Source organism: Dunckerocampus dactyliophorus, chromosome 11 (assembly GCF_027744805.1).
Source record: "Dunckerocampus dactyliophorus isolate RoL2022-P2 chromosome 11, RoL_Ddac_1.1, whole genome shotgun sequence".
NCBI classification, from domain to species: domain Eukaryota; kingdom Metazoa; phylum Chordata; class Actinopteri; order Syngnathiformes; family Syngnathidae; genus Dunckerocampus; species Dunckerocampus dactyliophorus.
Genome location: NC_072829.1, coordinates 10740707 through 10756640, shown reverse-complemented (window position 1 = coordinate 10756640; position 15934 = coordinate 10740707). Strand labels below are relative to the sequence as shown.

General features: G+C 44.0%; 3 protein-coding genes across 9 annotated transcripts in view; 2 read left to right on the top strand and 1 right to left on the bottom strand.

Annotated features, from left to right (window-relative positions):
• tmem255a (transmembrane protein 255A) overlaps positions 1–10100 on the top strand; it is a 23929-nt gene extending 13829 nt beyond the window's left edge. For 3 of the 5 annotated variants that reach the window (XM_054792994.1, XM_054792992.1, XM_054792990.1), the window contains 6 exons: positions 965–1030; positions 1098–1186; positions 1305–1373; positions 2171–2333; positions 2400–2546; positions 2904–10100. In XM_054792994.1, the coding sequence (XP_054648969.1) occupies positions 965–1030; positions 1098–1186; positions 1305–1373; positions 2171–2333; positions 2400–2546; positions 2904–3053 (684 nt within the window). In that variant the 3' untranslated portion in view covers positions 3054–10100. The remainder of the gene's footprint in view (positions 1–964; positions 1031–1097; positions 1187–1304; positions 1374–2170; positions 2334–2399; positions 2547–2903) is intronic. The other 2 variants (XM_054792991.1, XM_054792993.1) reach the window with 2 other exon arrangements.
• On the bottom strand, positions 7388–10531 carry zbtb33 (zinc finger and BTB domain containing 33). Of its 3 annotated transcripts, none has more exons than XM_054792983.1 (2): positions 10083–10531; positions 7388–9379 (listed from the first exon to the last, which is right to left on the bottom strand). In XM_054792983.1, the coding sequence occupies exon 2, from the start codon at positions 9375–9377 to the stop codon at positions 7623–7625; it is 1755 nt and encodes a 584-aa protein (XP_054648958.1). In that variant the 5' UTR covers positions 9378–9379; positions 10083–10531; the 3' UTR covers positions 7388–7622. The 3 variants fall into 3 exon arrangements, with proteins under 3 accessions (XP_054648958.1, XP_054648956.1, XP_054648957.1); XM_054792981.1 differs by having other exon boundaries at positions 7388–9382; positions 9844–10529; XM_054792982.1 differs by having other exon boundaries at positions 9844–10527.
• On the top strand, positions 10339–15934 carry nkap (NFKB activating protein). Its single transcript, XM_054792989.1, has 8 exons — positions 10339–10865; positions 12788–12868; positions 13709–13767; positions 13843–13926; positions 14008–14044; positions 14115–14318; positions 15303–15452; positions 15576–15934. Exons 1-8 carry the CDS (start codon positions 10477–10479, stop codon positions 15751–15753), a joined length of 1182 nt encoding a protein of 393 aa, XP_054648964.1. The 5' UTR covers positions 10339–10476; the 3' UTR covers positions 15754–15934.

The window sequence follows — 15934 nt, the reverse complement described above, 5'->3', positions numbered from 1 at the left end:
GGAGCCCTTTATATCTGCGATTGGCTGGCGACCAGTCTACCTCGCCTGTCGCCCAAAGTCAGCTGGGATAGGCTCCAGCATACCCCCACAACCCGAGTAAAGACAAGCGACATAGAAAATGAATGAATGAATGAAAGAGCCCTCTAGACATGAAATAACACTTTGATAGTGACCTTTACACTCGTATCACCCTAATATAGTGTATATAATAAAAAAAAATAACTATTGAAGACTTAAGTAAGACTTGCACTCGTGTGTGTTGCTGGAAATGCGTTCCGGTGCTGGGGGAGCTGAGCGGGGGGGTGGACAGGAAGTGACATTGGGGCGTCATAGTTGTGTTTTAGCGTGGCAGGGGTTACAGCTGCAAAAATATCCCCTGTGAGGGATTATTGTGCTTGTTGTGAGATCATTCTAACCTGCAATAAAAGCCTGTTGTTTTGGCAATCCAGTCTGGTGCTTGTGTGTCTCACCGAACATCACAGTAACATTGCTGACACCTCGTGACCAGTGTACAATACTACATATCATCACAACTTCTTTGTGTGCTTAAATTGAATGCCTTCTATTTCTATTGTAGTTCATGTAGCCATTTTCAATCCATCCACCCATCTTCTGTGCCGCTTATCCTCGCGGGGGTATGCTGGAGCCTATCCCAGCTATATAGCCATTTTTATGCTTGAAAATGCTTAATTTAGGCAAAAAAAACCGTAATATTTGCTTAAATATGCGTGTGTTTTGACTAATAATAGGCCGTATTCATTCACGAAACAGCATGATTTATTCATGAATATATTTTTTGAAAAACTGTGATAGTGCGAAGTCACGAAATTCAAAGCGCAAAGTGGCGAGTGATTATTGAAACGCTGAAGGAAAAGCACATCAAGGAAGATTGAACACCCCGTGTCTTTATATGGTTATACTGCGTGTAAAGTGTATACTGTACAGTAAAATACTGTCACTGCAGGACCTGAGGCCTCTCTATGCGGGACGCTGTGACTACCACTCAAGCGAGACAGCATCTGACCGAGACGTAAGCGACACATCCATTTTGGTCAAATGTATATTGAATGCTGAATATAGAAACGTGTGGCGTTCAGGTGCCCTGCCAGACATCATCTCGCACGTCATGTAACCTGCGTGTGAGAAGCAACACCTGTTACTGCTGCGACCTGTACAACTGTGGCAAGTGAGTATCCCGGTGTTCTTAGAATTTTGCAAGCGGGTCGTTTGCTCTTTGCCACTTTTTGTGGGACAGTTGTCACCAGGAGAAGAAGAAGAATTTTTCTTTTTAACCTTTGTTGCAGAGAGCCTCCTCAAATGGGACTTCAGAATAAAGATTTGAAAAAGTTTAAGAAACCATCAATGATTTGGAAGTAGGTCCCTCATTTCTAGACCTTGTAATGCAGGGGTGGGCAAAATATGGCCCGGGGTCCACATCCGGCCCGCCAAGTGTTTGAATCCGGCCCGCCAGATGCTTCCAAAGCATTTAATAGAAACTTAAACATACAAGCTGGCAACATGACTTGCAAGTAGTCAGAGTCAAACTGAGGCAACCTTTTGATGGTTTAAGTCGCTTTTCACACGCAGGGATCCAGACAACTACCTCACCCACGTCCTTTATTCATGTATATTCCTGGTGTATATTCAGTGACAAAAACTTGATAATTGAATTTTGTGATTTGATGTGGTCTGATGTTTAAAGTGCTCCTGAAAAAAGGGCCACAGCTGCGAGCACATGACACTTTTCCCGATAAAATAAGACAAATAATTGCAGGTGGAATTAGAATTGTCGGCGTAAAATAATGTGTGTGTCTCAGATATATAGCCTGCCCACCCCCCCGGCCAATTTTTTTAATTCAATGCGGCCCGTGAGTCAGAAGGTTTGCCCACCCCTGTTGTTATGGCCCGCCTTGAGAACTCACATACCCCCGTAGAAGCGTGTGTCTTCCCCTTGCATGCCGTCTCTGTGTGTGACACCTCCTCTGTGCTGAGTTATGGTTACGGTTCCATTTCTTTCAAACATGCATACAGTGTACATTGAATGCTTCATGTTGAGTTACACGTTACATGAGTTGATTTACGTCCCGGGTGTAAATTTTAAAACACAGCCGCTGACTTTTGAGGTCTTGACTTGAGCTTGTGCTCCTCTCTGTCCCGCCAACTGGGCTAGCCGCGTGGAGGTGGCCGGTGGCTACCACGAGTACACCGATGTGAAAAGCTGCCAGGATGTGGTTCACCTCTACCACCTGCTCTGGTCGGCCACCATCCTCAACATCGTGGCTCTTTTCCTGGGCATCATCACTGCTGCTGTGCTGGGCGGCTTCAAAGACATGGTGGGACTTGAGCGACATTGAGTGCATCGCTAGATGCTAACTCAAGATGATGTGTTTTTTTGTTAGACACCTTCTCAAACCTCAGAAAGTACATCTGAACCGGAGGCCATCACAGCCTCAGTGCCCTCGGAAGCCCCACCACCTACCAACTCTGTCCACTCCTACTACAACACTGCCCCCTGCCTGCCGCCATACACCGCCTATGACACACAGGTAACTGTTCCACCTGCTGGGCCCTTCCTTAGGAACACCTGCACGCATCTAATGAGGTCAAACACAAAAACTGTATCAAATGTTTTCTACAATGATAATACTTCTGTTGTGCTGTTCACACAGAGCAGTGACAAGGGAAAAATCCCAGCAAAAATGTCAGGTTGTGTAAAAGGGGCTTATTACATGAAGCAGGCGTAGGAATTTGAGCTGAGGCTGTACAAATTGTGTTGATCTTTTGAGAATTTTGGATGTTTTAATAATTGCAGGTATCCAGCGGCAATAATAGATGTCACAATGAGGTGAAAGGTGGTTGGGATTAACGCTCATTTGTAAATAATATTTTGCGTTCCCTTTCAGCAGGGAGGTTCCTATATGTTCGCCGACTCCTCCGGCCTGTCAGACGACTCCCAGTCTGGAGCCAGTCACCTTTGGCCCACCATGATCCCTCCACGCTACTCCCCGCCTCACAACCATCCAGACGACAAGCCCCCACCGTACAGCCCCTAGAAAGGGATCAGACGGTACCCGGTTATGCGACGCCATCTGATTGCCGTCATCCCCGAGGACCATGTTGTGGAACCTGAGGAGGAGGATGCCGCCATCAAGGGGAGGCTATCTTTTGGGTTTGAAGGCGCAAAAAGGTGCTTGCACGCTTGGCCTGCACAGCTCAAGTGAATTGAGGAAGTTTACAATTTCTCTGCCTTAATGCAAACAGTCTTCCAGCACCGCAGCATTCTGTTGTCTGGCCTCCGACGGTACACACCTGAGCATCCTCCATGTTTTTGAGGAGGTTGTGGATGTGACATGAAGTTAGCAGTTAGACTTGCTTAGTGGTTAGCGTTGTTAGCTTATCGAGGTTAGCAGTAAGGATGCACAAGTGGACAGGCGCTCCACAGGTAAGCATGATTAAATCATCACTTACTACCACCTTAAAGGTCCCATATTGTACCATTTTCAACTATTTAAATTTGTCTCAGAGGTCCCACAATAATTGGAAGTCTATTGGCCCAAATATAGCCTTGATACTGCAGTTTAGACGGTTTAAGTGCTTTTAGTGGCCGTTTTGTGTGTCTGTAGCTTTCATGCTAATGGGCCACGTTTGTGCACGCCTGTCTCCAACAGCATAGCGATGGGATGGGATTCCTTTTATGGCCTCCGCTTCTCATGAGTCTTTTATTGAAGTGAATCGGGTAGGTGATTCTCGTCACAAAGTGCATGCACACAAACTCGTACGTGCTCCAGGCTGTGTTTTAAGATGTGTAGCAAAGCCTCTTTTTTTTTTTTTTAAACAAATATCCATTGCGGCATCTCTTATGGTTGTCTATATGTGCCCTGCGATTGGCTGGTGACCGGTCGAGTGTGTACCCTGCCTTTCGCCTGAAGTCAGCTGGGATAGGCTCCAGCTCACCCGACCCCAATGAGGACAAGTGGTATAGAAAATGGACAGGTGGGTGGACGTCCTCCGTGAAGTTGTTGACGTAGTGTATGCACAGGGGGTGGGCTCGTAAAGCAAGGGCCGGGTCAGAGGTAGTATTATATCCATGAGGAAGGAGGTTTTTCCTTTATAGTGTCATGAAAACAAAGAACTTAAAAAAACGAGCATTTAAACTATTCTGCTCTCAAAAGTGCAGCAAACAAGTGAGGGAGATGATAGATTTTTATCACATTTGGTGCTCATAAACCGGCTCTAGTGGCACATATTACTATTAGAACGTCATTAAAGAAGATCATTTGGCGTAATAGGGGGGCTTTAAAGTAAACTTTCTTGACTATTACTTAACTGAAGCCACGTCTAGTGTAATAACGTGGACGTGAGGCAAGATCATGGACGTTATTACACTGCATACACAGTTCTACTCTCCTCACTCAGTGCTGCTGTTTCCCCTTTGTAATTAGCAAGTTTCACTGACAGTGTGTGAGCTGTCAGAAAGCACATTATGGAAGAAACACGCATGAAACCGTGAGCAGGTAGATTTAGTCCATGAAACTCTTTGTCCGCTGCTTTCATTGATCTGATTCTCAGGGTTGCTGAGTCTCATTTTGTCTTGCTATTAAAGTTTGTCCAGTGCTATCAACACATGTGATGTTTCTACGACATCACCTCTCACAGTACCTCTCATTGTTTCTCCAACAAGTCACTCATTTGCTGACACAGAGACTTAAAGGCGTGGAATACTTTTCAACAGTAAAAGAATAATTTATTGTCAAAGACAGAAGGTACAGTTTTATAATAAACGTACAGCCACATTATAAAAAAGCAAGCTCGGCTCTACAAAATAAGGACACAAATATATACTGTACATCACACACAACCCAATGTTAATCCGTTTATTATTGACATGACGTAGAACGTCTGCTATCTCTACCCATTTACTCAACCACTACACTCATAGACACAGTGAAAAGTCCATTTTAAAGAGTCCAAACATGAAGAAGCATGATTAAATACTAAGTGCTAACCTTTCTGTCAATAGTCTTAGCGTGAGTTCACTCTCCTAATGCAGATTTTGGAGTTGCAAAACATTCAAACTAGGGATGCTCCGATGAGGGCTTTATGCTGCCGATGCCGATTATCCAGGAGTGAAATCGGCTGATACTGATCACATGGATTCATTATATATTTCTCAATTTATTTATAACCAGCGCTATTGGCCAGGGGTGCTGTATAAAGGGGAAAAGTCAGGACAATTCTAAGGTCCCTTGACTGCCAGGGGACCATAAAAAAAAGCTGAGAAAGGCTGCTCATCTCGTCCGATGTACTCCAATTATTTTTCGGGTTATTAGCATAGCCTTCTGTCTGCTGCCACATAGCTGCGTTAGCTGCTGTTTGAATGACGATCACATCGTGAGCCTCCAAAACTCACCATACTCCGTCAATTTGTTCTTCCAATGGCGTATTAAAGCTTTTTTGACGTGCTACCCGTCGTAAGATTCCACACGGCAGACATGATTTATTGTTTTGTAGGAGGGGAAAACGTGATGACACTGCCCGAGGTGTTCGTTAGGTCAAGACCCTACAATGATCAGCGTGGAAAGCAAGTATCAGCACGTGCCGATCTTGTGGTTTTTCACGGAAATCGTCCGATACTGATCGGTGGCCGCTCGATCGAAGCGCCCCTAATTAAAAGTCTTAATACAAACTCAACATTAAAAGCAATACCTTCCATGATACCCATATGTGGGATTGCCAATAATACAAAAAACAATATGTATTTCAGATCATACTCAAGTGCAAAGATGAGAAGTGTTAATTTAACTCAAAACAGGGAATGTTGAACGAGCATAGCCGGTCTGCTTAAACCAGGGGTGTCCAAAGTGCGGCCCGGGGGGCTGTTTTCGGCCTGCCAGTTGTATACTGTCTCTAATACAATACAAAATTTCAGTAATATAACACAAAGCTAAAATATTAAATTTAGCTCAGATAGTTTAGCATATATTGGTCTACACTGGATTCGTTTTGGCATTTTTAAAAAGTGCTGTCCAGCTTCTGCTCCAAATACCCCCCCCAAAAAAAACCCAAAAATAGACCACCACCACCACCACCGGCTGGCATTACTAACAGCGGTTTAAAAGAACATATTGAACAAATAAATGTCTCTTATTTGTTACACAGTGGAACCTTGGTTACTGGTTCGTGTACTTGTCGGTTTACATGGAAAATTTAGACAAAAATATTGCCTTAGTTCAGTGAGCTTACAAGAATCGGCGTGCTTTGTCCCATTATTAATATACTGCGTGAGTCCAATTGTGTTCCTAAAGTGTTTTTAATCACAAAACATCCCTGTCATTGTCCCACAGCTCTGTCGCCCATCATCAGCAGTTGACGCTGTCATTTTTTGCCAACTACCACAGTTAAGCCATAACTCTCTGCTTTCCTTAGTGATCACAGCTGCAAAATAACACACGACGACGCATACGGAAGTTGCAAGTGCCAGCATTTTGATAAAGAAGGTGAGAAACAAGATTACATTCGAGATATAAGCCGTAGCAAAACTCAAAGGTGATGTCAATCTCGTCCCTCACCGCTGCTGTCTCCGTCAACAATCAAGGTAAAAGTGACAAATGTTCATTTATCCCTTGCATATGCATTTTCAAAATTGTTTTTTGAGTGTAAAACTATGAAAAATGTTTTGTGTTCACATTTTTGGGTGTCTGGAATGCATTAATTGGATTCCCATTATTTCTTATGGGAAAAAACGATTCCGTTACGGTACGTTTCGGTTTGAGTTGGACCCTCTGGAAATAATGAATGAGGCTAACCAACGTTCTCATTGTCATTTGAAGTTAAAGTTTGTAGGGTTTCACTCACCGCTGTGTCGTATATGTACATATCTGTAGCATGCGGGCATACATATACAAAAGGAATCTCAACGAAGTGACCGAAAATTTGGAGTCATCGTGTGGTTATTACAGGCTACACATTCAATGGTAGCTAACATTAGTAGCTAAACTTTGCCAAATCGCTGACGACAACAAACATAACTAATGCACGCGCGCGTATGTTACGTGGCGTGTGGTTTACGTGCTCGGAGCAGAAAGAGGCCGAGTTTCTAATGACAAAACGGTATTCAAAAGTTAGCGCCTCCCATGCGGTACCTAAGCAAGGCATACAGCACTTGTAATGTAAAAAAAAAAAAAAAAAAGTATCAAAGTGGGGCCCCGTGCTTCTCTGTATGCGATCCTTGGTGCAAAAAGGCTGGACACTCCTGGTTTAAACTGAACCATAGTGTGGTTAAAAGGCTTCTGTATGCTTTTACATACGGTAATGTGCAGTGCTCTGTTTTATGTAACAGATTCCATGTTGTTGTAGGCAACGTGGCCTAAAGGTCATCAATAGTTGGGCATCATGTTATCCATCCATAATTATGAACCGATTTTGTCTCTTCCTCGTCCATATTTAACAAATCAATATCCTTTCCTTCAAAGATAAGGGCAACATGGGAAGTCATGTTTTGAGTTCTGTCAACATTCACTCATCTGGACCAGCATTAGAGAAACAAGGAGTAAAGAGGAGTGACAGAAGTCCAAAGCGGGGGCCCCAGAAAAGGCACGAATGAATGCGAGGTCCAGCGTCTCTCAATACGTCTCCGGAATAGTGAAACCGTATTCCGCCTTCCCCTGAGAAGGACGAGCGTTCATGGGCGGCCGTCCTTGCCCGCCCATCAGCATTTGCTCCTGGGACTCCACAAAAAGGTTGTCCCAGTGCAGCATTCGGTTCTGGACGGGCGGATGGATGACCTCCTCGTGGCGTGGTGGAACATGGTGCACGCTGCCATCCTCGGAAATGAATGGGATGGCGGCCCCGTCCGTGGTCCACGAGTATGGCTTCATCTGCACCGTCTTGGCTGGCAGCAAGCGATAGAGGTTGTCCTCGCCGTCCTCTTTGGCCTTCCTGCCACTGGGGTCCTGGTTGTGGACCTGCTTGCAGTGGTTGGACAGCAGCTGGTAGTTGAGGAAGGTCCCGCTGCACATCAAGCACTGGTACCGCCGCTCGCCTGTGTGCTGGATTTCATGTTTAGTCCTGTACTCGGCCAGCGGAAAGACTTTGTCGCAGTAACGGCACGGGTACTTCTTTTCCCACGAGTGCGTGTTGAAATGGCGGCGGAGGCTGGTGAGGCACACGTAGGGTCGCTTGCACACAACGCACACGTAGAAAGCCTTGCCGTCCATGATGAGCTCATAGTGGTCGTCCAGCTCTGATTTGGATTTCTTCTTGTTTGGTCCGACCTTAAGGTTCTCGGGTATTTCCGGTATGGATCTCTTTCCTTTGTTGGATTTGGAGCCGCCTTCTCCTGGATCCTCCTTCACCGGCACGATATCGTAGGTGTTCTCCCCGATGTTGGCGTAAACTTTACAATTAGGAGAAATGGAATCGATTTCTGTAGCTGCATTGAGTGTTACCGTCTTTTTGGTTGTTGTCGGTTTGACAACGTTTCTTTCCGAGATGTCCAGCAGCCTGATTTTAGCATCTCCTTGTTGAGGGGAAGAGAAAACTTGCTTTTTGTGGACTCCCAGTATGTCTGTGTTGTCCCCCATCACCGTGCTGGTTCCACACGACTGAGAGGCACTCTGGAGCTCGGGGGTGATGCCGCTGGTCATGCTGGCAGTACTTCCAGAGGACACCCTGGCCAGGGAATTTGAGTTATTGGAGCTGCTGTCCGGACTGCGCAGAGGGCTGCTGTCAAGAAGCTTTGGATCCCCTGCTGGATCTGCGGGTTCTTTGCAAGGCTCCTTCTCAACTGAATCCACCGTTTCCAAATCAATGACCTCCCCCGAGACTCTGGATTTCACGTCCGTCTGCGAGACAAACATAACGTCGTCGTCCGAGTCGGCTTCATGATCTGCTGGTTTGCTGAACTCCTCCGCAGATATTGAGAAGGACTCTGAGATGATAGGCATTACCATCTCAGATGATGATTCATCCCGGGTTTCATCCTCCTTGGACAAACCAGGCAGACCCTTGACTTGTGAGAGGGGCGTCGCCAGCTTGGCAATGAACTTGACCCCGAGCGTCTGCCCGGCCGAGATGAGCTCCTCTAATAAGTCCGAGCGTATCCGTACGATCTTGGAGCTGTAAATGAAATTAAGAATGTGCTCAAAGATCTCTGCTCGGAGAAAGTTCAGCTCTATGACCTGCCCGGCCATGACGAAAAGCTGGTGGAAATATGTACTTGATGCCGACAGGATTGTCTTGTGGGCTTGGAACTTCCTGTCTTGGATGATGATGGTGACGTCGCAAAATAATCCGGTGTATCGTTGCTCATTCATCGCTTTGAGCAAAGTGGCGGAATACTGCGGGTCAGTTGCAGAGATCAGCTTCAGGGTCTGCATGGCTGCTGGGAGAGAATGAAAACAATCACAATTTGTCAGTTCAATTGGCTGGTGCATTCAATTGTGTCCTCTAAATGCTTTTACACGTTTAACAGCTGCCACCATTTCACTGCTCAACATTTTATGTACAGTTATATTAGGTTTTGTTCGTCACCGACGCATGTGTTTTGATCCACCTAATTACCAACGCAAGAAGTGACGTTTGCTTTTAGTCAAGCTGTAGCATTGATAGGGATATTTTAAGACAACATAACATTTGTATATGTTATCGGAAAGCTCATTGTACAATCGTATGTTTATAATGCTGATTTATTTTCCATAGGAACAATAGGACAAGGCGGGCCTAGATTATATGACAGCTCGTTAGCGTGTTAGATGCTAAAAAATGCACCACCGTTAATGCACTCCGCTTACCGCATAATTGCATGACAAATCTTCCAAATATAGAATCACAAAACGCGCTTACCTGCGCCTTTTTTGTCTTCCGTCTGCATAAAGAGATGAGCGTTGTTTTGTTGTTTTTTTACAGCTAATGTGCTAGCCGCTTGGCTACACAATGGCTAACAGCAGACGGAGCGCCACTTGTCAAAAGGATCACCGCGCCTGCCTCTTAATGACGAAACAGATCCCAGCCTCCGTGTAAGACCATTTAATAAACGGTTTAGATTGTGGTCATGCTTCTTCAAATAAAATACAAGCACTGACGTTTTTTAACTTCAAAGTTCTCTCTCTCGACGGAAAACGTCACGGTAACTTCCTCTTTGTCAATCTTGCTTATAAAAAAGTATTGGCTCGTCTTAAAAGAAATTCATTCATTTTCTATGTAGATGTTATTTCTTAAATGATTAATTTATATAGTTAGAAAAAACTTTATGTATCATTAGGGCCCGGGTGTGAAAGCACCAGTTTACTTAAAATAACAGACAGAACATTGTACATGACTTCCGGAAATTACGACGAAACTGACGCACCACTTCCGGATTTGGATGTACTCTGTCGACTGGCCGTACCAGAGTAGCAACACAGCTTTCCTGGGTACCTTCATTTGTCTTTGGAATACATTTATCCGAGATATTAGTCCGGTGCAGTCGCTTGAGTCATGCCGCAGTTCAACCGACCGAGTCCCCGGAGTCCTCGACACCGGAGAAGTCGCACTCCTCGCTCCCGCAGCCCCAGCCGAGAGAGGAGCTTGTCCCCGGACAGTTTCGGGCCCAAGCCACCGAAGCCTCGCAACAGGGAGCGCGAACGAGAAGAGAGGGAGCATCGACTCAGGGAGGCCAAAACTATCAAACGGTTCCGAATTGGAAGTCCCCGCCGCAGTCGATCCCGATCCAGAGAGAGACACACCAGCAGCGGCGGCGTCAACCACAGTCGCTGGGCAGAGCAAAAGGACGCTCCGTGGAGGCACGGTGGCTTCAGAGACGACTTCTACTACGACCAGCAGAGAGACGACGCTCACAGGCAGAGACAAGAGGAATTAATGGCAAGGTACATACTTTTTGAAATTACACTTAATGGCTTTAACGCTTGTTAGCCATGTTAGCTTAACATTTGAAAAACCGTATCGCTGTTATTCAACAGCTGGTCGAAGGTGGTGGTCGACACTGTACCACTCCAGCCCCGCGGGAGGCGGTAATGCGATTTACATTCACACAGTGAGTGTAAGTACGTAAACAAATGGCGTGAAATAGTCATGTAATCATTTAACTCATCGATCAGATGATTTCTGACCCGAGATTCCTCTTTTTTCATGATTTTGATACATTATACTTTAAAAAGTAAATATGGAGGTGTTTTAACAGTATAACCATTCATATTTTTTCATGTTTGAAATGTAAAATCAAGTCTAGCTGTGTTATTGAGTGTTTTTGTGCACTCCTTTCAAGTGAGAAATTATGTACTTCAAGTGAGGTTGTTTTTTTTAAAATTTAGTTTAGGGTCTATAACAGGGGTCGGGAACCTTTTTGGCTAAGAGAGCCATAAAAGTCACATATTTTAAGATGTATTTCCGGGAGAGCCACATAATATTTTTTAACATTGAATACAACTAAATGTGGGCATTTTTAAGCAAGACCTCTAAAGTCTCTAAAGTTATTCTTTTTATTAACATTGTTGTACTGAAGCTATCCAATAATAAATAAAATACTTCTTACCATTAATGCGACTTCTGGTGCTGCGTGGTTTTGCACCGTACTCCGTATCTTTTTCTTTTCACCCTCTTCTTCGTCAAAAGGGTCGGCTCTACAGAATTAGCTACTTCTTGACATCTCAATGATGCGCGTAGGCTACCGCATTATCCAGTCATAATCAAATTTTGGTGTCTGACCCGGAAAATATCGGAAGGACGGCTGGCACTGGCCACCCCGCATTGAGGTAGAAAATGGATGGATGGACTAAAACGCATAAGAAAGTTTTATATTTTGAGCATTATTTTTAACACTGGGATTTCTGTAATGTACTTTAAAGGTGAGCGAACAAAAAAAATAAAATACATTTTTATCGTGTTAAGACATGTTTGAGAGCCAGATGCAGTCATCAAAAGAGCCACATCTGGCTCCCGAGCCATAGGTTCCCTACCCCTGTACTAGAGAGTCGAAGGTTGCTTTTCAAGAGTAGTTCTACTTTAACAAAAAACTATTATTCAGAATGACTCAAGTCCAAGTAAAAGTACATGTATGAAAGTTGATATTACTGCGTGTAAAAGGTACTAGTTAGTTTTTTTCTTAAAGAAACACAACACTCCCTTTCGATTTGTGTCAAAACTGCAGGCTTCAAACTGCATTAGATTCTTTAAATGAAAAGTGGTCAAGTAAAAACCATATTAATGATCTATAATTTTCACCATGATTTTGTCCTTGTGTTGTCACGTTACTTTTCGTATGTAAGTGCTTTCAGCACAGTAAGGCAGCTGCTTTCAAAGCAAAAGTAAACAAGGCAATGAAATGTGGACGCTTTTCCATTGGTGAAAAGGTCGTCATTAATTGAAGCATGAACAGCTGTTCGGTTTTCAGGGAGAAAGGTGAGCCAACAGCACGTCAAGTGGCCAACTAATACAAAGGCGCACATCACGGCTTTGAAAGATCAACATGGATCTGACTTTTCCTTCTGGGCGATGAAGGATGTGGCGGCATACACTTTATTATTGAAAAAACGGATTAAAAAAGTTTACAAACGACTTAAACAAGTGCTAATAGACAAAAAAAATACAAAATTCCAGCAAGGTGACCAAATTTTATTTTATTTTCCACTTCGACATACTGGTGACGCAGTAATATTTTGTCAAGTTTCCTAAAGCGTTTATCAGGCACGACTCTTCCTTTTCTTATACGTTTGGTTCTTTAAACAAGAAGTTTTTGCACGCCGTCCTGTGTAAAAAATAATCGAGTCTGACGTTTGATTCTGTGTTGTAGGCGACTGCAGGAGCGAGAGAGGATTGGAGAGCAAGGCTGTCCCGAAGTGTGGGGATATTCTCCCAGGGTAAAAGAAGAAGAGTAAGTAGAATATGTGTAATCATGCACACACATTTTTTTTTTCTTTGTAAGTAGGCATTGGTCGGTTACCGATTTCAAGGTAGACCGCGGTATGAAAAAGGCACAGTTTCCAAAACACTAAAATTGTGCGTCATACCGTTCCAGCGATATGAGAGAAAGTGGAGGTCCAGCGCGGCCACTATCTGGAAATACTTTCACATCCTGTGCAAGTCCTCCCAGTTGGAACTGGGCTTCGATGTGTTGAAACCACAGGCTTGAGCGGCGCCGGTACAGCCGTGTTGTCGGTCAACGTATTACTCACGTCAATGGTCACTAAATATGGAGTTTTAGAATGAGACAAGAGATAATGAGATAAGTGGTATGAAGCATTAACTTTCCACTGAATAGCCAATAACCACTTAACAATGCCTCAGTTGCTAACAAGCACATGACCAAGCACATGAAACGGAAGTTTGTGGACGAGTGTGAACTGCCACTATGAAATAATAACCTAACATTACGAGTTTTAAAACAAATTATCTACGTTGTGAGCCACTATATATATATATTTTTTTTTATTTTTATTCTTAATATTTATTCTGACTTGAATTGCAGGAGTAGCCACAGTAGACTAATTATTTATTTAGAAAGAACTTATTTACTTCCATCGTGTTGTGTTATATGGGGTATATGGTTTAAAAATGACTGTTTTGACTTGCCTTTTTTTTCTTTTTTTCAATAAAGATATTTCAAAATAGCACATTTTAGAGCTGTAATTATACTACAGTGAAACCATCAAACCGTAACATTTTTGCCCAACGTTATCAAAGTTTTAACATTGCTCTGCTTTGTGTCCACCAGCTCTGATGAATTTACACCAGTCGAAGAAAATGACAAAAATGTCAGCTCGGGGTCTGAAGGTATGCTTTCCACACACACAAACACACATATGCAAGTGGCGTGAATGTTGGTTTTAACTATGTGTTCAATTGTAGACGAGAAAAGGAAGAAAAAGAAGAAATCCAAGAAAAGAAAACACAAGAAGAATTCAGACAGCGGTTTGGACTCAGATTCAGATGGTACAAGATGTTTAAATACATTAGGTGAAGCTCCTGATGTCTGTCGTGTATTAAACACACACCCTTATTGGCATTTTTCAGAGGACAAGGTAAAGAAGAAGAAAAAGAAGAGCAAGAAGTAAGACGGGACTTATTTATGCCACACGCTTCAAGCAACACATCTGAAATGACCTCGTGTTTGCTCTCAGGTCCAAAAAGTCCAAGAAGAAGAAGAAGAAGGCCAAGAAGAGCCGCAAGTCATCGAGCGAGTCCAGCAGCGGCGAGTCTGAGGAGGAGGAAGAGGAGGAGGATCCCAGCGAGGTGACGTGGGTTGAGAAAACGTGCACGGATGAACACCTGGTGGGACCCGAAGCTCCGCTCACTCACCTGTCTCAGGACGAACGACCTCTAGAGTGAGTTTGGAATCAAGTACTCTGTTGTCTTCCTTCCTTTCTACTACGGGTGTCCCTATCCGATATTGATATCAGCAAAAAAAAAACAAACTAGTATCTGATTATATCGGCCTGCATCTAAAATCTACGATATTGTCCCTCCGATACAAGCAGTTGATTCCAGACTCCGCCCCAGCACGCCTATCCAGCAGTGTGATCATTGGGATCATAACAACATGCGCTAACGTGTTAAGCATGGAATAGGAGGGATGTCGGCTGTGTGTATTTTGCGTTAAAGTCCAAAAAAGATGTTGCAGCTGAGCGCAAAACTTGTCTTGCACAAGTTTCCCGTGGTGGCACAGAATCAGGGAAGTTTTAATACGACCAAACTCAAAGGCATTAGAAGCAGCATTACATGGGAAACTCCCACGGGACGACAAGAAGTCATTAGCTATAACAGAAAAGGTGACCAGCCCTGTCGGTGGTGGGTAAAGTCACGTTTAAACGCTTAATTGAGCACCTCAAACCTCGCTATGCTGTATTATGCCTAGCCGGCACTACATTGTGGATAAAACTATTCCACAGATGCTTAAAGAAGTAAATGGGTCTGTTATTCTCATACCTACTGTTGCTGATTATTGTTGCTCCATCTTGCTCCAATTTTGCACGTGCTTGTCCGTCCCCTAAGGGTGTGTACCAAATTTCCTGGCAACCTGACTAAACACCCTAGAGTTACTGTGGGTGTTTTGTTGACCATATTGAGCTGTGTGAAAAATATCAAGTCAGTGTGACTTATGGAGTTGTGGTGTATTTGTCAGAAAAATAATCGCCTATGCAACACAGTAGGGGTGCCGGTTATCACACATTTCCACTCTTTTGTGCAGCAGTATAGTAGAAGAATTAGCCTACATAAACAAATATATACATTATACTGTATTTCATTCTGTCCTTGACAATCAAGCCAGATCCCAGCCTACTCCACATTTTTATTGTTTTGTCTTGCAGTTTTGGTCACGCTCTCCTGCCGGGAGAAGGTGCCGCCATGGCAGAATACGTGAAGGCCGGAAAACGTATTCCAAGGAGAGGAGAGATTGGCCTCACCAGTAACGAGATCGCCGATTTTGAGAAGTCAGGCTACGTCATGAGCGGCAGCAGGTACGAAGACGGGCTTACACAGCTTGAAGGCTCTAATGTGACACATCAGTTGCTTCTTATTTACCAGTACGAGGCCCTATACACAGCGACTGTACTCAACTTGCATCCATGTCACCCTTGCAGACATCGCCGCATGGAGGCTGTACGTCTGAGAAAGGAGAACCAGATCTACAGCGCTGACGAAAAGAGAGCGCTGGCCTCCTTCAACCAGGAAGAAAGACGCAAAAGGGAAAGCAAGATCTTGTCCAGTTTTCGAGAGATGGTTTACAGGAAGACCAAAGGAAAGGAGGACAAGCCTTAAGTGTTGTCAGTCAACGTGCAGTGGTTTGTTACAGATGGAAATGCTATTTGTAAATAAATATGGATTTCATGTTTGGAGTCCACTCCTACAAGCCTATTTTGTACCATAGACAGACCCATTTGGATCATACTGTTATTGTTTTTTGTTGCCATGTTAATAAAATGATTTCTTGCAACTACCA